This window comes from Colossoma macropomum, unplaced genomic scaffold (genome assembly GCF_904425465.1).
Source record: "Colossoma macropomum unplaced genomic scaffold, Colossoma_macropomum, whole genome shotgun sequence".
NCBI lineage: Eukaryota > Metazoa > Chordata > Actinopteri > Characiformes > Serrasalmidae > Colossoma > Colossoma macropomum.
This window is the reverse complement of record NW_023494789.1, coordinates 37042448-37063282: the sequence shown is the minus strand read 5'-3', so window position 1 is coordinate 37063282 and position 20835 is coordinate 37042448. Positions and strand designations below refer to the sequence as shown.

Below are 20835 nucleotides of genomic sequence, written 5' to 3'. Positions count from 1 at the left end.
TCTTTAAACCAGGGAATCTCACTTTAGAGACTACTGCAAAAGGTGAGTCCGCATATTTTTACAGCAGATGTTGCAACTGTTATTGTTTTACTTTACCTAAAGTGTAGTATCTTTTAAGAATAACATAAAGACTTTAAAATAAATTTTATTGATGACTTTATGTTCCTACAGAGGCCTTAAGGTGACATAGTGATTTTTCTTTTTAAAGTGTAGCCACTAATTCATTTATTTCGGCCACAAGTTAATATATTAAAGCCAAGAGTTCAGTTTCTCAATGGCACAAATTAACATATTGAGGCCACAAATTAATATATTGCGGCCAGTTAAGTTCCTTGTCGCCATGTGGCCTCAAAATACTAATTTGCGGCCTCAATTTATTCATTTGCAGCCACAAGAAACTCAACTCATGGCCTAAATACAACAATTCGTGGCCACACCTTATTAAAAAAATATTCACCGTGTCACTTTAGGGGCTCTGTATTTCCTGTTTTCATTGTAGAAATAAAAATGTAAAAGTACTGGTATTTGTAGGAATACTAACCTCAGTATCAGATCGAAAAGAAAACCAGTTGAAGCGCCCATCCCAGCTGTGCTCACTACCTGCTCCCGTTCTGTTCCCTCTACTCCTCACTCCAGCCTTCTGAGCCCCATGTGGCGCCCCCTTCAGGTGATCATTTTCTCGGCGCTGCAGCCAAACCCCACCGCTGGATGACGATGGGAAGGAGGATCTGATCCAGCTAGTTAGTGACAAAGATGCTGCAAAGTTTCTCCCGTTTCTCCGGACAGAATTCTTGAAAAGCTGCGAGCCTTTGCTATGACACCCGAAGCAGGTAATCTTAGCTGACTGCTGTTCTTGTTGTTGCTGCGCTGAAGAGCTGTGCGTGTCGCCTGCCAGATTGTCCCGCATTGCGGCCTACAATAACACAGGCGAACGGGCGAGCTAGCATGGCTAATACCGAGCTACCAGAGTGGAACCGGAGAGAAGAGTTCACCTTGCCGTTCAGTTGCTCGTGTTGGGTTATTTCTGAGGAAATGGACAGTGTGCCGCAGTGCTCGTACAACCGCCAGTTTAGAGACTGGACGTTGTTTTGAAGCGTGAATCGAGTCGAGCTCGATACTCGAGCTGTCAATTCATGTGATTGATCAAACACGGCAGGAAAACTGTGCTAGCTGTAGAGCTAGTGGCTGTGCTATTAGCCAGCGTCGTTTGCTAAAGCTGGGATGGAAGGGATGGTGATTGGTTTTATTTCGGAGAGTCACCTTCGATTTTTTGACAACTGTAGTCTAATCCTAAAACAGTAGTTAGCTGGTGCGAGCTAATCTTTGTTGAGGTGAACTGCAGTAGAAGATTCCGCGCTCGGTTTGTTAGCCGTTCAGCTGCCTGACTGACACGGCTAACTAGATTAGATTAATGATGTCTTTCCTTCGAATAAAACGGGAGGCTTACGTGTGTCTGTAAGATTTGGGCGGACCAACAATGTCAGTGGGGTAATGCAGTGAGACAATCAGATTATTTGTAGGTCACGTTTTAGCTTCCTGCCTTCCTGAGCCTCACCGAGTTGTTTTGTAGCTTAGAGGCTAAGCCAGTTAGCTAGCTAACTAGCTTTGGCTACGGAAGTCCTACTTGTCTATGGTGTTTCAGCGAGTTAACCAGCTAGCAGGATTAGCCAAATATAGCATCGCCGTGTTTGTCAACTTATTTGCAGAGGCAGTTACTTGCTGTATTTGTTTACATGACACATTAAAACTGTAAGCGTAAATGATGTTTCCTTGTTCAGAATAGATATTGAAGGTTAGTTTAGCTTTAAGCCAGCTACCCAATGTTCTGTCATGTACTTGTGTTCTCTTAACCTGTCATTGTTTGTGTGAGACACACCGATCAGCCATAACGTTAAAGCCACCTTCTTGTAACTACACTCCGTTGTATCAGTGCTATGTATCACATAGGATAACTTTGTAGTTCTACAGTTACAGACTGTAGTCCATCAGTTTCTCTGCATACTTTGTTAGCCCCTTTACCCTCTTCTTCAATGGTGGGGACCACCACTGAGCAGGCATTATTTTGGTGGTGGATCATTCTTACCACTGCGGTGTACTGGTACGAGTGGATCAGATACAGCAGTGGTGCTGGAGTTTTTAAACACTGTGTCCACGCACTGTCCACTCTATTAGACACCCCTACCTTGTTGATCCACCCTGTAGATAAAAGTCAGAGAGGGTAGCTCATCTGTAGCTGCACAGTTCATGTTAGTCATCCTCTAGTCTGTCGTCAGTGGTCACAGGACGCTGTTGGGTGGATGTTTTTGTGGTTGGTGGACTGGTCTCAGTCCAGCAGTGACACTGAGGTGTTTAAAACTCCTGCAGCACTGCAACATACCCGAACACGCCACAATCACATCAGTGTCACTGCAGTGCTGAGAATGATACACCACCCAAATAATACCTGCTCTGTGGTGGTCCTGTGGGGGTCCTAACCACTGAGGAAAAGGGTGAAAGGGCTCTATCAAAGTATACAGAGAAACAGATGGACTACAGTCTGTAATTGTAGAACTACAGAGAGCTCCAATATGGTAAGTGGAGCTGATAAAATGAGCAATGAATGTAAAAACAAGGAGGTGGATTAATGTTCTGGTCTGTCGGTGTAGGTATCTATGTCAATTAGTGTTCCTGTTAAGTAGCCCCTTGTTCCTGTAGTCATCTCTATTCAGTCTGAAGTGGTTGTGTTGAAATATGTGGGTTGTTGTGTCAGTTTAACAGAGCGAGTTGGAAATGATAAACAGTGTTGTGTCAGTGGAATGTGGAAGCCCATTTAGCACAGTCACAGGTTTTTAATACTTTTGTTCCAGTATTAACGTACATTTCCGACAGTGTGGAGGTCAGTGTAGGATAGGAATGTCTGGAAACATCCTGGAGAATATCAGTAATGTCAGTTCATCTTTTTGTTTTAATAAGTTCATCCTCAGTGCTGAACTTAGCTGTACGCTACTGACAAAATTAATTTCAGCTGCCTCTTTCCAGCTGGGCAGAAAGTTTTGTGATATTTAATTATGCTTAGCGCTTAGTAATTAGTGCATCTCCATTCGTACTTATAATGAACAGCTGTGGATTGTCAAAACACTCATATTTCAAGGAGAACATCTGAGATTAAACAGTGCAATCACAGTACACAAATCTGTTCACATAGAAGATAGAACAACTATAACTTTTACTGCTAATTAGTGGGCTTTGTAGGCGTCCATGATTTGGACAAAAAAAACAATTATGACTATGATACACTTTGTAACACGTTTAGGTTGCAGTGACAAACACTTCACATAATTAAAGAGTAGTCTGCATTATTTGACAAAACTTATTTCTGTTGAGTCATATTAATATCTCGATTCATCAGAACTTCTTTTGAACAGTGATCTGAAACGTGAGTTTGGTCTCAATGCTTATATCATTTAAGAATTGCTTTGTTAGAGGGCTCATTTGCATACATTGCTTGGCTATTATATGTCTGTACCGGTACGCCATGATGCTGATACACTGTGATATTGATTTTAATTATATTTTAGTGCTGTGGTTGATACCAAATGACCATTGTAAGCATGATAGTGCACATAATGTACTTTGACTTTGTGCACTTTGGTCATGGTATTCAGGAGGACCTGACAGTTAACTGTAATGCATGTCATTTGCTGGGTGCGTTAGGTTGTTTTGAAAGAAGAGTATCAAATACATACATGAATAAATAGTGTATCTCTTTTCTGGAGATGTGGGTTGTGTCTGGTTAGAGTTTACAGTACTGTGTAAGGTTCCGTTTGGTGTAATATTAAGAGAACAAAGCAGAACAAAACAGTCAAGTTATGTCAGGTTTGTAAGACATTGTTTTAGCACCAGTACACAGGAAGCATGGGCTCGATAACTTTATTAACGCTTGAATGTCATCTGATACTGTGATATATTTGGAAAATATTGTGACGTTGAAATATGTCATTACTGGCCAGCACTTCTTGTGTGTTGCAGCATTCTGCAGTATTACTGTTCCAAAACCTAACATTGTACTAGTTTATACTTAGCTGCTTTGTTGTTATTCAGGGGTACTAAAAATGTACCCCTGAATAACAACATGCTACTAAATAAAGATGCGTTTTGAACATTTCAGAGCTTTTGATCATATTTAAGCTACCTTGTATGCTTCAGACTGTTTCTTACAGGCCAGACTGCATGAACAATGAATGCAGCTTCTCCCAGTACAATGCTATTACCTTTATTTTTTATTTGTATACAGTTTATTTGAGTACTCTTCACTGTGTTACTACTTAGTTGAATGCATTACCTCTGGTATTTTGCAGTTAAATAGACTGGATTTGCTGTGCACAGGAATAGATGATTATTTGTGTAGCCCACATATAATGACAGGAAGTCCCTGTTGGAATAGTTCCCCAGTTCGGATTACTGGTCTGTTTGTGGTAGGTGAACAGAGGCAGACGATGAACTATTCACTGCTGTCAAAACATGGTAGTGCTCTGCTTAGTTTGTTTTGCCCTGCAAATGAGCAGTGGGAGCTGACTTTGCCTGCATGAGTTAGTGGAGTGCATTGTAAAATAAACAAAACTGATCATTGTATTTGTTTTGATTAATATCATCATTACGAATACAAGGTTTATAGTATAGTTTAATACAGTCACAGTATGTTAAACACAAATCCCGATTTTCTTGGGACTTGTACCTGTTTCTAGTTAGAGAGAGCGTTATTCCTTTGAAGTCACTCATTCTTCAGTTATTTTATGAGCTGTTCACCTGATGTGTCTTGTGCTTCTTGCATTTTCAGAACTTAGTTGGATCCACTAGAAGCCTGAGCCATGTACTCTGAGTGGAGGTCTTTGCACCTGGTGGTCCAGAGTGATCCGGGCCACCTGAGCGTGCTGCACTCCTACCCACCTACAGTTGGCCGTGAAGTGGCTAATGCAGTGGTACGCCCCTTAGGGGGCAGCCCTGGAGCTCCTTCCCCTGAGTGCCTCCTCAAGACTGATAAAGAGGTAAGGTGGGACTTTTTGTGTAAAGGAGAAAACAAGACAGCATCTTGAAATTGAAAACAAAATGACCTTTTTGCAAATGATTCAGTGCCCCCCAGTGATGGTGTGTGTTGTTAAAGTGTATAGGAGAGTTCCGCTGTGTTTCTTTTCCACATGTGCCTTGTAGAAATGATTGAGAAAGCTTTAATTACAAATTTATTGATGTAGAATATGAATTCACACTTATTAGAGAGAGCAGCAGTCTGATTCCAGGTATCAATATCAAGCCAATGTCAACAGAAAATACTGAATTGAATATTAGTGGGATGGAAAGAATGATTCTGATTCAGTCAGTTGATAGCCTACTTTTAGGTGCTTGTCTTAAGTGAGGTTAAAATAGATCATTTTTAAGTTTTGTACTTTTTAAAGGGGAAGTGTTGGATCAGTATCGCCTGTTACTTAAGGTTTCAATATTGGTATCAGTATTGGAAACTAAAAAGCGGTATCATGTTATCGCAAACACTCATGTTTTTGACATCTTAAGGCCACTGAGTTACACTGGGCAGTAAATGCTGTATTTGTTAGTAAGAGACTGTAGGCTATCATGTCTACATTAATAGATGTCTGCCCTCAAACTACCACTGCCGAAAACTTGGAGGACGATGCTGATATTCCATGTTTGTATATTATCCCTGTCGGGACAACCTTGTAAAATCGTGTTTTTTTTTTTTGTTCTGTATATGTGATTTCAAAACACCAGCTGCTTTTTACATTGTGTAAACATTTTGTAATGAAGTGGTCCACAAACACATGGATGTTGTTTTATTTTATTTATTAGTCTTTTAAAAAATTCATTTAAAATTATTTGTTTTCACCTTCTCCTGAAAAGTTACTGTTTTGGAGGAGGTTCAGACAGTGATGATATGCTAGCTGTTTTGTTTTTCTTCTGCTTTTGTGTTTTGATATTTTAAAATAATCTTATAAATAATACACAAGTCTGTTTTGAGGAAATGTCTCTTTGAAGCATTTGGTTGTGAAGTCACTATCACTAGCGGGGCAGGGCCATGGTGTGTCTATTTTTGTAAAGACATTTTCTCTCCTGGCAGAACAAAAGTGTTCTCTTTGTTCAGTGTATTTACATGATTTGCCTTGGAAATGTTCATAGGACTTGCACAGGAAACTTTACTTTGTCACTCGTTTGGCATCCTAGGAGCTTCTTCTGACTTGTATTTGCTGATACAAGACTGAATGGATAGCTTTCTTTAGTTCTGTATTTTGTTTGTGTGGGTATGTAAATGCTGACCCTTCATTAGACTTCTGTCTGTGTATGTGTCAGTGTATGTGTGTATATCTCACTTCATTTAGTGTAGAAATAGTAGTAAATAATAGTAAGTTCAATTTAGATAGCTCCTTCCACAAACCCAAGGAGGATTTACTTTGAGAAGCAAAAAAAACAACTAAGAAATTAGTAGAATTTACTTCCCCCTCTGTTACATTGTAGCCGTGGTTCCTGCGGGCTTCTGTGCAGCCTGATAACAGTAGAAGGATATCCTGTGAATTCCCTTTTGCCTCCCTCTCTGGATCTGATTTTTATTGACTGTTCCCACCCCCAAGCTTCCACACAGGCCTCATGCCTTCTGCTTGAGTGCTTTTGGATCAGTTCACAGAACTACAAGCCTGTTTTTGAAGTTTTAGATGAGCAGTGTCAGCAATTTGAAAAAATAATTGCATGTTTTTTTTGAAGTAGCTAGTCCATCACAGGGAGTTGCTGTAATGTTTGGGATGTTATTCTTCTGTGGGCATATTTTTTTCTACAGTATAAGTAAGAGAACGTATAAAAGAAAGAGATGGTCCACTCTTTCTGACTGTGACTTTATTTCCTTCATGTATTTGAAGTTCTTTGGTTGGATGAAGTGAGAAGTACAAAGTTCCATTTTGTTCGAGTTATAATGGGGCCTGCATGTCAGATTAGTGTGTTCCCTGTTATTAACTAATGGTGCATGCCTTTAGTCAGAGCTGAACATGCAAATAGCAATAAGCATTATCCATTATGGGAATTACAAAGAGTAAAAGAGTTCAGTCCATAATATAATTTTGTGTCCTCCGAGCAAGGCATGTGAATTCAATTATGCATAATTTTAACAAAAATCAACATGTTGGTAAACAATACATTAAACTAGTTGGTAGCTTGTATTTTTTAAGCTGACTACATAGGCTAACTGTTGGCTAACAAACACATTTGTAGCTTAAGGCTACACTCAGCAGAAGCAACATAACAAACAAAGGTGAGTTGTGGTTTACCCGACAGCACTGGTCGAACATTTATGTATTTGTTCTTTTGACATTTTGGTTGTCAGAAAAAAATATTCTAAATTGTATTTTAAAACCCATATTTACACAATTTTTTTCGGTTGACTAGCAAAACCATTTAAACCCTCAAATGTCATAATCTAGCCTTGTTTCTCTCACGTCTATAATGTAAATGATGTTGACCGGTGATGCTGTGCATGAAAGACAGATGTGTTATATTGTAGGATGCAGATTGCAGTTTATACATAACAGAATGTTACACTTTATGTCCTAATGTTTGTAGACACCTGCTTATACAGATTTATTCCCCAAAATCAAGGGTATTAATGGGGAGCCCCCAGCCTCTACTCATCTGGGAAGACTGTAAAGTAGATTGCTTTGAGGGTTTGGTTGCATTCAGTTAAAAGAGCATTATTGATCATATACTTATGCTCAATCAAACATTCAATCACTCACTCCATCAATAAATAAATACATCAGTAAATAAAGTGGTTCACCGCAGCATAGTTGTTTTACTGATTTTAGTTTTAGTTAAGTTTATTTAAGTTTTAATTAAATCTTTAATAAAAATAATATTCTAAATAAAATAACTAGATAATCCAACATCATTTGAAAACTATCTGTCGTTTTAACAGTTGCTACTACAGATGATCATTCATGAGCTCCTCCTGGTGTAGATTCATGATGACTTTTGATGGAGATTGTGCAGGCTGTGTGCAGGCAATTGAATGCCTGTGTCAGCGATAACTGTGTACCGTAAAGGTGAATTCACTACTTAGAAAGGGGGCATAAAATATACACTTGCTTTCACCAACATTGATTGTCGAAGTGCAGAACCAGGAGCCTCTGAGGTCTTCTGTAGTGCAAAAAAGTGGTAGCCTTTGGAAATTGTTGTGATATCTGAAATAATTTTAAATACACATTTACCACACCATTGCTTACCAGTCAGTTGTGTAAAAGCTTTGCATTTACAAGCTCTAATTATTCTTCCTTTTGTCAACTCTAGGTGAAATGGACTATGGAAGTACTGTGTTATGGACTGACTCTTCCTCTGGATGGAGATACAGTTAAGTTGTGTGTGGATGTCTATACTGACTGGATTATGGCACTGGTGTCACCACGAGACTCCATACCCCAACCCATCATCAAAGAGCCCAACCTTTATGTGCAGACTATCCTCAAACATCTTCACAACCTCTTCCTACCAAGGTAACCAGATACATCTGTGTGTGTGAGTGAGTGATTAATTGATCAAAGATGTCACTTAAATTCTCTTCAGCTAGGAACAGATGTGTGCATTAATGGTAGCTGACTCATTTCCAGATAGCTGGCAGAAACATAAAAAAAATAATGGGAATATAAGTTTACATAATTATGGCTTTAAAATCAATGTAGGGACTCTTGTTTTAGGAAAACTGCCACTTTACCATTATGAATCTGCCATGTCTAGCCTTTTCCAACTAGCCAGCTAAAATTCTTTACTCTTTGAAGTATCTTTCAAATAATGTTAGAAAATGGGTAATTGTTCAGTTATGATGAAGTGATTAAGGTTGCAGCAGTGTCATCATTATTTATACAAAAGATGTATTGTTGAAAATTTTCAAAATCGACATGACACACAGTGACCTCTTAGCCAGTTTATAGCATAATCTGATTCACTTTTATAGCATAAACGTAAAACGCTAAGAAATGAAAGCATTGACATTGTGTACCCATTTTAAATACAAACAGGAGTGACACTTCATAAAGATTGCTTGAATTGCTATATATGTCTTAACTGCAAACCATATTTTTTATGATTCTATAAAGAGTTTCTCTTTCACTGTTCATGATAAATGTGGTAATGCTACTACAAAGTTCTTTGAATTTATGCTTTAATAACAAACACATCCCAAAAGCCTTCTTGTTTACCAACAGAAAACATTTTTTTTTTCTTAAGCTTGATTGTGAATGTAAATACTCTCCTTCCATCTTAGGCCTGAACACTTCAGCCCCATGCACTTCAGGTTGTGTCAGCAGGTGTTGTCCGCAGTGCAGAAGCTGGCCCGAGATTCTTCCAGCATGGCTAGAGAAACCTGGGAGGTGCTGCTTCTTTTCCTGCTCCGCATCAATGACACCTTACTTGCCCCACCTACTGTAGGAGGTCAGTAGCCGTGACAATGTTCTGCTGCACCCCTTACCATATTTCAGCATGTAGGTTTTCTTCTCCATTCGAGAACAGTGCTGCACAGTGTCCACACAGTTTCATCTTTTCACCGAACCATCCTGAGACACCCATTGCTTATTCTGACCCAATAACTATGTTATCTGTTGTGTTCGTAGTGGGGACTGTTGTGTGCTATTTTCAAAAGTGTTTACAAGCCTTCTATTTTGGTCCCCTCTAGGTGGGATAGCTGAGAAGCTAGCGGAGAAGCTTATCAGTGTACTGTTTGAGGTCTGGTTTCTGGCCTGCACACGTTGTTTCCCCACCCCACCATACTGGAAGACTGCCAGGGAGATGCTGGCTAACTGGAGACACCACCCGCCAGTAGTGGAGCAGTGGAGCAAAGTTATCGCCGCTCTCACCTCCAGGTCATTCTACTATGGAATGAAATGGGAGATCCCAACAGTTTCAAACGTAGACATTTTTTGAACACATGCTCATTGTACTGTTATTTTTAAATTGAAATTAATTTTGGTTTTTAAATATGTTTAATATGCTATTTTTTGTATTTTCTGTATTAGACTGAGTTAAGGGTTATTCCCTGTAGGTCACTGACTAAAAAGATTTGTTGTATATATTGTGTTCACTCTGTATCTGTTCTTCAGGCTACTGAGGTTCACATATGGACCATCCTTCCCTCCTTTCAAAGTGCCAGATGAGGATGCTTGTCTCATTCCTACGGAGATGGACAGTGACTGTGTGGCGCAGACTTGGTACCGTTTCTTACACATGCTCAGGTATGTAGCAACACACATACTTAAGTTAATTCATTTAATCAAATGTCAAATGACATATTTTGTTGATTTTTTTAGATAAAAATATACACACATCCTCCACAGGCAACACAATCCTGCACATTTGAATGAGCAGTTCTTCAGGCTACTGAGGTTCACATATGGACGATCTTTCCCGGTTGGTCCATATGTGACCGTCCTTAATTTAGCTAATAAACAGTTATAGTTTATTAGCTGAATTTAGCATAACAACAACAATAAAACATGAAACGACCTGTGGAAAAGTTATGGCATGTTTTAAATTTTGTTTTATTTTTCCTTTATGTTAAACTCATCAAAGAAATAAAAACTGTGCACTAATATTTGCAGAAAAATGTCATTTTAAGTTCCTTGTAGACGATGTGTTAATTTATTTTCTCTTAGAAAAACAACAAAGTGTAATTTGACCAGGGGTGTTCAAATGTTTGTATATGACTGTATGAGCACATATATATTTTTAGCTCAGGGCTGTGTCAGATGTACTTAGTGCATGTTTTAGTACAGTGAAACTGATTGTGGTAGGTGTAAGAAGAGACACAACTGAAAATGACGTTCTTTACATCATTTTTACATTTGAGGAAGGGTCTTTCCTGAATTATAGTAATTAAGATATGAACTCTTTTACTGTTTTCCACCCTCAGTAACCCAGTGGATCTGAGTAACCCTATCATCGTAAGCTCAACTCCCAAGTTTCAAGAGCAATTGCTGGGGGTGAGCAGTGTGCCTCAGGAGGTGATCCAGCACCCCTGCCTCAAACAGCTGCCTCAGATCTTCTTCAGGGCCATGAGAGGCATCAGCTGTTTGGTGGATGCTTTCCTAGGTAAGGCTGGCTGAGTTAATGTAAATCTATGTATGAAGCTTTGTAGCCTTGCTTACATATTTATGACCTGCGACACAAGGACATTAACAAGAACAGAGTCAGATACTCATTTTTGTGGCTGTTTATTTGTGTGGTTCTTGAGATGCCTTGCATTTTTCACAACCACATCCGTGATCATAACCACAGTAGTAGTTAGGCTAGTTGCTGCATTAATTCCAATTGCAGCCCTTTTTAACTGAGCAGATATGTGTTTATATAGGCCTAGTTGTTGCATATAACAGGGACATTTTTCATACTGTTAATCGTGCGTCACATCCATATCATGGCCAGGCTCATACAACATGCTTGTGTAGTATTATGCTTGTGTAGTATGAGTTTAGAAGCCATACTTAATTTTTCAATGTTTGATGTGCCATTTTAAGAGAGATATTATTGAATTAATTGTAGTTATTTATTCCTTTTTTTGGATATTTTAATGAATATTGTATATAAAGTGGTGTGTTTAGTGTTTGGCTGTTTACGTCTATTCTACTTAAAGGTAGTAATTGTATGAAACAATCATTATACTATTTACATAATATTCTGGCTCTGTTTTTGTTAATGTCCCAGTTTCAACTTTTGTGATCTATAATCTGTGCCACAGTATGATTCTGTTTCCTCCTCTAGGTGTGGCAGTGTTTAAGAAAAACAAGAGTCATGAAACTCTGCCCTCTCATGGTACTCAGAAAAAGTGCACCTTCTATTTTCACTCCCATGATGTAAATCTGGGCAATAGGAGTTCACTAAAATGACTGTTAGTTGCACAATTTTATTAATGTTCATACTGCACCCCAGTCACTTGATTCAACAAAATGCATTCCAGTAAAATAATGACATTGTTGATGAACTTGCACCAGCTAGCACCAGCTAGTCTTGACTAACCACAGAACAAGTTGAGTGACTTGACCTCAGGGGTGAGTAATATGGCAAAAAATAACCAGTAGTGCCACATTTAAAAAATATCATCAAAAAGTATGAATTCAATCAAGACTAATTATGCTCTTTTGTAATGATGTGCTGCTGGCCAGTATTCTTTGAGCATTGACAGTATCAGCAGTATGTTAAGAAAAACATTGTGATGTAATGCAATGTAATTTGTCACAAAAGCGACAAATATCGTCATATTGCCTACCCCTGCTTGACATAGGACCTCATCTTTTTACTGCCATTCACAAAAAAAGAGTCCAACTAGGGCTTTTGTAGTCTTTGTATGTAAATGCCCATCCATTTAGTGTTGCTGAAGCTTGTCATTCAGTGATAGTTCATGCTGGACATTTAAGCCTACTCACACAATCAAAAGGGAAGAGATTTCATTTTCACAACATTGCAGATGTTCTGAAATTTTCTACTTCTTCTTGTGCTTTCTACATCGCTTTCAAGCTTGTTTGCTTTACTTTACAGACTAATTATCAGTGCGTGTGCCATAGGTGTAATTAGAAATTGCTGAACTCTTTGTGCTTTCTCTTGGTGACCTGTGTGGGTTGAGATGTTTTTAACCCTGCATCAGTGGACCTATTATTTTCTTCTTTCTCAGGAGCAACAGTGTCTAGGAGCTATATTCGAGAGAGACTTCCCTCTTTAGGTATACTAAACCTGACCAACCTAATCAAATAATGGCTAACCAAGTATCGGGTTAGCCTCACATCATACCTGATTCTTTTTGTGGGTGGAGTAGTGTGTAGGTCGCGTTGAGGTGGGCATCAATGAACATAGGCTTGCATTCTTGGAGTCTTGGAGATTATTGTGACACAAATTCCAGGGATTAGAAACAGTTCAGACAAAAATAAATGAAGTAAAATTAAGTCTATGTAACAAAACTAAAACAATTATGGAAATTTGATTGACATCACTTGTTTCTAATCCCTGATGAAACTTGTAAATTCTTCTGCTTTGCATAAGATTTTTCTCAAGATGATCTTTGTATATATATATATATATAAGTGTGCACAATTATTTTTGATATATCTGCATTTTTAATCCTATTTGTCCCCAGGTGTTGCTGTATCTAGGAACAATTTTCGTGACAGGCTACCAGCCTATGGTATTTTTTTAACATGCTCATGACGAATCATATGGGACCTTTATGTGGATCAGAATGTTGCTTGGGTTGGAGTTTGATTGGGTGGTTTAAATGGTGCATGTGCAAGGAATGCGCAAAACTGAACACAAAATCATTTACATGTTGTGAAATATATCATTTGCTATACATAAAACATGTCATATCTTTGATGCCTTGGGTACCGAGGTAATAGGGAAAGCAGTATGAATGGGCAGATATTCACTGGGCTTTTTTAGGTAGCAGTGCTGTGTCTGAACCCTTATTCTCTGGTCCTGGAGGGCCGGATTCCGTACTCAAACACACCCACTAAACCAGACGATTAACAGATGAGTTGAATCAGGACCAGAGTTGCCTTAGAAGAACTGTGAGACGTTTGTCCTAACAGCAAGCAAAGTGAACAGAATGAAAAAAAAAAACAAACTCTTCCATTATAATCATTAAAGCTGTCTACATCATCCATGCGCATCAGAGAGCAATGTGGCCCGATGCAATGCACACCCTGTTTCTATTTTTAATGCATCTCGATGATGTTCCTTCTCAACAAAATGGATGAGGAGAAACTAATCCATGTGATGGAGCAAAGAAGGGAACCATCTATAATCAGCCTGCTATGTTTAATATAATACAACTAGATTATGAGAATGTACATCAGTCAAGTAAGACTGAATAAATTCAGTGGGAATTTCCCTATATGCGTTATATGTTCACTCTCAAAGGGTGCACTGTTTTCGCTATTGTGGGGGAGTTCTTAAAAGTAGTGCCTGAGTCTATTTTCTAGATTGTGTCTGTAGATTTAATTTTGAAGGCTGAGGTCTTGGGCACTCTTCCCTGCAATTGTGTTATTGGAAGCAGCTCTCTTAAGCTGATTGATGGATGTATTCTTGAGGCAAAGCACCTGATAGCTTTATTCTGGAAAAGAACCCAGGGGCCCTGTATTATGCAATGGCTAAAGAATATGTCCTTTTGCTTGTTTGTGGAAAAAGTAACATATGTTAATAGACAAACAGTCTAAATTTCAAAATGTCTGGAATAATTTCTTACAATTTCTCACATGTAGACATTAATAAGCTACGGGAGATAATGTAACCTGAAGCATTGTTTTTGCAGGAGCCATTTACTCCATCTTTATCTTCATTTTTACTAATTTTGTGCTTCCCTCTGTGTACTTGTGTAATTTCATTGACTTTGATTGGCTCTTATTGTTGAAACACCACTTAAGGCCTTTTTTTTTTTGCTAACTGCCAACTGAAGTCCTCTATTGAACTGTCCTATACTTAGCCTACTGTTTTTCGTTATTATAATTATCTAATTAGGCCTGTGCCCAGTGATGGCAATCGAGTTACCATGGTAACAGCCCCCAGTGATAATAAAAAAACATGAGACCTAACTGAACTTTCAAATGTTGGGTGATGCGAAATCCTACATTAGCACCATATGCATATATTGTAGCTATCGTAGATGACATTGTTATTGAAATGCAGTTGCTGCAGGCAGATATCATGTCTCTTAAAAAAAAAAGCCACCTCTATGGTATGGTAAACATTTTAGGACATCTTTACACCACAGTCACAGGTTCCAAACTGAAAAACAGTTAAGTAAAAACATGTCGTTTCCAACGTACCTAGGCAAAATGGCTTCAGAGAAGGAGGCAAAGGGCTGAGCTAACAAGTTGTTGTGTTCTTTATTACTAGATTCAGCACAGTTTCATGGGCAAATTAGAAATGACATTATAACACAACTGCTAACATGATATTACTGTGTCTTCTACTGTGTCCGCCACAGAATAAGCGACCCCAATCTCTTTTCTGCACAGTCACCCGAATAAAAGGGTTCCGTTACCGGCACAGGCCTACATCTCGTTGTAAAACTTGCAAAATTCAATAAATGAAATGTTAAAAAATAAATAAAAATAGAAAAATAAAAAAGAGAGCGCTGTATGACTTTTCCTCTAAATGTTGTAATATAATAATAATAATAATAATGTTAGAAAAAAAGGTGATGTAACGTCACAAATAAATTGTATGTTTGTCTGCATTATCTAGCTAAGTTAGCTAACATTAATGACAGTGGTAGTCAGGTATCAAATAACCTTTGACTTGTAACATGTGCCAAAAACTACTGATGCATGCACGTTTGTTACACGCTTGTAAAACGTACAGTTAAAATATTTTTCAATACTGGATTTACATTGAAGACCACTTTTTTGCAGTTTATACCTAGAGCTCTTAGCTCATAGGTCTGAGGTTTGTTACTGTTTTGACTTTATTCAGAGATAGCATGTTTCCAGTGTAGACATTCTGAAGGCTTTGCGATGCAGTGCTTGCTGTTAGGACATAAGGTGTAAGTCTGGCTCTATGATGGAACTTCTGGAGAGTATAGGGAATCAAAATCTGTCTACAAGCCTTGAAGTGTCTTAGGAAGGAAAAGATATCGCCAGGCTGATGCCAGTGTGTTCTTGCTGATGTTGTGTGCACTAGTGGTCATTTGTTTGCACTTTTTCTGACTATCTGTGAACAGAAGGATTTTTAAGGAATATGCTTAATCAATATCAAATTGCTCTACTCACCCAATCAGTACTTACCGTGCAGCATCGTGAATGTTCAGATTTGTGATTTTTTTTTATGTGCATGTAGGTGTATTGTACATACTCATAACCAGACAAAAACATTCAATCTACAATGATTATTTTGTAGTTCTAGTAATTCATTGATCATTTTGAACCACCTGGTGTTTGATTCATAGGGTGTAGATCTTATAGCTACTTTTTTTTTTAATACAGGAGTTGCTTTTTGGCTTTTATAATGGCAGAAGCAACTCTTCTGTGCTATTGTGGCTTTTTTGCATTTTTCTATAATAGAGCGCAGAATTGACATGCTCAAATGATACGTGTACAGTTGGTGGTTACAAATATTGGGGATTTAAACTGGTGCTTAATGACTGAATGTGTGTCCAGGTCTGGTCTGAATTAGCCAATGTGGTGACAGGTTTATCTCCTTAGAAGTAAGTCTGCACCACTAAGGCTGGAGGCCAGATTTGGCATGTTTGAGTATATGATGCTTACAGCTGCTTCTCATTGTCACAACTTTTGATTCTGTCTCATTTTTTTCTGTGTGCGTGCGTGCATGTGTCTCTTTTAACTTTTTGAATCTACCAGGTATATCCAGACCTCGGTCAGACAGTGCCCCGCCTACTCCTGTTAATAGACTTAGCATGCCACCGCCCCCGACGACAACCAACACCACACCCCCTCATAGCCGCAGACACAGACCCACAGCAGTAACCAAGACTACCAGCAAAACCACAACGGTATGACCTACGAGGAAAGATATTGATCTAGTATAACAGTATAGCAATATAGCTGTACTATTTAAATGCTATGTAGTTACAGTGATTATTTCTGGTAGTCTGTCATATCCGATGGTGACTCATCTTGCACATCTGTATGATCACTTTCTCTTATGTGTTCTGGAGTGGCTCAAAAGACCAGTCCTTGATCAGCAGTTTCGAGAACATTTAGTACAGATGAACTGTGTAATCGTTGGAACTCTTACGGCAGATGTTTGTAATGCTGTTCTGCTCTTGCTGCCCTCATACATTCGCTCATTCCTGTTCTTCTCAAAGGTTGAGAAGGCGGTGTTAGCAAGGGCACACCAGACTTTTCTGTCTGTTGCTGCCCTCAAGTCTTTTGACTTAACTTTGCAGTACTTATGTAACAAATTGCATTTTCTTTTAAGAAATGACATTGCAAAAATGTAACTTTTTTTCCTGCAAAGCAGGTCTACACAACTATAACTTTTCATCAAATTCAAATCATAAAGTATCTCCTCTTTTTAGTTATGAACACAAATGTGGAAGGGATTAAATATTTTAGAATCTATGCTTTCTACAGAATTTCTCAGCTTGTTTTGGACAGCTGTGAATAAGAAATTGTATCAAAGTACACCTTGATTGTTATCGCTAGTAATAGCTGCAGCATCTGAAAGCTGAACTAGACTTTATCACTACCCCCTTCTACACAGATACGTAATATCTTTGCAAAGGTTGAAATTTTCCGTAAGAGAGAGCTGTGTCGTGTGTTGAGTCTTTAAGTTTCTAAGCAAATGTTTTGCTTGACTTTCCAGACTGGTCAGTCCAAAGTGTCGCATCAGCCTTCCTCCACCTCTCCCCTTTCCAGTCCAAACCAGACGAGCTCAGAGCCTCGACCTCTGCCTGCTCCTACCAGGCCAAAAGTCAACAGTGTGTTGAACCTGTTTGGTCAGTGGCTGTTTGATGCTGCACTTGTCTACTGCAAACTTCATTCTGGCCTCAGCAGAGAAAGTAGTATGACTGGTAAGATGTTAACTGAGCTCAGACCTTTAATGTTTTAATTACATCTTATTGCAGTAACTTGGTTTTATTTTCCCTTTTCTCATTTATCTCTCTTCCTTTTCCTGTTAGTGTTTTCTTTCCATTCTTCTTTTTCTCATACAAAATAGGCTATTCCTACCTGCAAGATTGTACCACATTTGGAGCTTGGAGTCATTTGTGACATGAGGGTAGCACAAAGATCAGCTCAGAATACCCTGTAGTAACTTTGTAGTAATGTGCTGAATTATACTAAAATACAAAAATTCCTGAGAGGGAAATGGAAATATTAGCTCTCAAAACTCAGAACAAGAAGGTGTGCTAATAGGTCCTGAGGATTTGGGTATAACCATGGAAGTGGTTTATATAATAGTTGTAATTATATAATATACTTTTGCATTTTCTTAACATTTGAAACCATTTAGCAAAGGAGGACAGTTTTACCAGAGAAGACTTAATTCAACAAAGAAGTGAATATTAGGTATATTTCATAAAATGAACTGCCATGAATAATATCTGTGAATGTTGACCAACATTTTGCCTTTTGAATGTTGGGCCATACTTGCATGTAAGAACAATTTACCATACAGTAGTGCTTAGGGTCATAATTAATGTTGTTGTTGTTATTATTAATATTATTGTTATCATCATTATTATTATTATTATTATTATTAGTAGTAGTAGTAGTAGTAGTAGCAGCAGTAGTAGTAGCAGCAGCAGTAGTAGTAGCAGTAGTAGTGGTAGTAGTATTACTTCATTAATGAGGTACAAAACCCAAGAAATTAGAAAAAAGCTTATGGATTACATCCAGCCTTACTAGTTTTGAAGTGTCATTCTTAATTGTTTTAGTGAAGAGTTGCAGCGTATTTTACCTTTTATAATCAATGAAATCAAGGTGATTTATAACAGTGGTTCTTTAGCCATTCCTCAGGGTCCCCCAGGCAGTCTAGGTTTTTGCTCTATCCCTGTGTGTTGTAGTTTAGGTTGACACAGACATCTGTACCATCTGGGGGTCCCTGAGGAATTATTTGATAACCACTTATTTATAACAGTATTTAGAGACTCAAACCTGGAGTCTTTGAAACTGTTTTGGAAACTATATTGAGCCTTGACAAAGAACCTGTCAAATACACCTGGAACTGTGAAGTCAGATGATTTGTATTAATTTGACAAAATGCGTAAAACTTGCATTATACTTGGGAAAGAAAAAAACTGTTATAGATTATGTTTTCAGGAACTCATTAAAACAGTATTCTGAGCTGAATGCCGAACACTTTATTTCATTTTGAATTGTGGGTAGTTTTAGGTAGGCTGATTGTCCATTTTATGTTTGCTTATTTCCTTTTCGTTCCGTTTCTACTCATGCATGGTGAATAACTGAAACTCAGTATCTTGTTATAGGCACTGCGTTTGCTTCCTAGCTTTAGCTTTAGAACTATCAAAGTATTTAAAGTCACAAAACCAAACAAAGAACGATTTTGACATTCTTCATAGTTTCTGGATCTCTATTACTGCTGTTCTTTGATTTGTTTCCATTTTTATCTCTGTTATCTTGCAGCAACATTTTTCCAAATTCTTCTTTCTTATAAATCTTGTAAGTAGGAACACAAGCTTTACCAGTTGCAATTATTTGGTTAATTTTCTTTTGATTTATTTATCTTTTGCTTTGACACTGTCACTTTTTGTTGTTGCAGTATTGTTTTCTTGGGGCAAGAGATTTGACCATACACTGCTTGGTTCTGGTATTAGGGGTCCGGGGAGTACATTGACTGCTGCCCAAATGTCATTGGCTCAAATGCAACAAATATTCTGTATTCCCCTTATGAAATGATAATTAGGAGGTCAGACCATCAGCAAAGGTCTGAGAATGTTTGTTGTGATTGATCCTTTTTGGATGCAACCTAACCTTCCATCATACAACCAGTTCTTGCCCATATCATCCACCTAAAGGACCTCTACTAACCGATCTTCTCCAAAGAAACACCACAACCAACGTTATCCTCAGTTTCGCCTGGTGTTTTATTTTAGTAGCTTTTCTTTGGTTATCATTTGATTATTTTTGTTAGTTATTTTTGTTTTAAGTTTTGTATGGATATTTCTGCATGTTGTGGATGTGTGTGCAAATTGTTTCTGCCATATTGTGCCTTTATTGTGTTATTTAGAGATGCTGACCAACAGTAATTTGTCTTTTTCCACATTTGTCTTAAAAAATCTGAACTGATGTGCTTGATAACAGGGAGGCCGACCAGGAGAGCTTGTCTTTTTGTTGTGTCTGTTGTACTCAAAGATCGAAAATTACTATTACTAATTTTTTTGTGTGATTTTAAAAAAGCTATTGTTCTCAGGATGAAAGTATAGAGGTTTTATTAAAGTGCTTTTGAAGTTGCTCATAAGTTACTGTCTTTTAGAGATGATGAAACATATGACCAGATCATATGCTGTGAACAACTGATTGACCAGGACAGGGATAATAACAAAAATGGGTAATGGTCTGCAACATAGAGAACAGTTATTTAAATGATCACAATTTGTACAATTAAACTTATTAAGCAATACTTAAAATGCAGTAAAATGTCCCAGTATTTCAGTTTAACCACAATCTCCAAAGACCTTTTTGGTCTGTGGATCTCTTTGTCTGTAATCCCTGTTAATACCGTTTTTTAGTGGGCATATAAAGCCGTCACTTAGACTTTGTCTCTCTTCCTGTCCTTCTCTCTCTCTCTCTTTCTCTCTCTCTCGTTTTTTTTTTTCTTTTTCTTTTTTTCTCTTTTATCCTTTTCCTTCTTTCAGCCCTTGCAACTCAGGCTGGAGTTGAATTGAGGAGAAAAGGCTCTCAGCTGTCTACTGACACCATGGTTTCAAACCCCATGTTTGATGCCAATGAGTTTCCAGACAATTATGAGTCTGGTCGAGCGGAGGCCTGTGGAACACTATGCAGAATCTTCTGCAGCAAAAAAACAGGAGAGGAAATTCTACCTGTTTACCTGTCCAGGTAGAGTAATTGAAGAACCGTTTGTAGTAAACTGTAGTCGAATGCTAGATACAGTTGTATGCAAGAGTTTGAATGCTCCTGATTAAATTACATGTTTTATTGAGTGAGAAAACATCCTCTACAGGGAATAAACTTATATATGGTATTTTTTTGGTTTTTAGTGCACAGTTCTATTTATTTGCTGAGCTTTACCTACTGGGGAAAAAAAAACCCAAAAAGGGCTGGAGCCTGTCCAAGCGGTCTTTGGGGAGAAGGCAGGATACTTAGAAAAAGCAATAAACATGTAATTTGACCT

At 38.1% G+C, this 20835-nt stretch overlaps 1 protein-coding gene across 10 annotated transcripts in view; it reads left to right on the top strand.

Moving 5' to 3' along the window:
• Positions 1-687: 687 nt before the first annotated feature.
• Positions 688-20835, top strand: part of ralgapb (Ral GTPase activating protein non-catalytic subunit beta) — a 37686-nt gene continuing 17538 nt past the window's right edge. For 3 of the 10 annotated variants that reach the window (XM_036571202.1, XM_036571200.1, XM_036571199.1), the window contains exons 1-13: positions 689-830; positions 4817-5024; positions 8317-8519; positions 9287-9453; positions 9695-9881; positions 10119-10250; positions 10928-11106; positions 11773-11823; positions 12680-12727; positions 13139-13186; positions 16359-16510; positions 17326-17533; positions 20339-20540. In XM_036571202.1, the coding sequence (XP_036427095.1) occupies positions 4848-5024; positions 8317-8519; positions 9287-9453; positions 9695-9881; positions 10119-10250; positions 10928-11106; positions 11773-11823; positions 12680-12727; positions 13139-13186; positions 16359-16510; positions 17326-17533; positions 20339-20540 (1754 nt within the window). In that variant the 5' untranslated portion in view covers positions 689-830; positions 4817-4847. Of the gene's footprint in view, positions 831-4816; positions 5025-8316; positions 8520-9286; positions 9454-9694; positions 9882-10118; positions 10251-10927; positions 11107-11772; positions 11824-12679; positions 12728-13138; positions 13187-16358; positions 16511-17325; positions 17534-20338; positions 20541-20835 lie in introns of all 10 variants that reach the window. The other 7 variants (XM_036571209.1, XM_036571208.1, XM_036571203.1 and 4 more) reach the window with 6 other exon arrangements.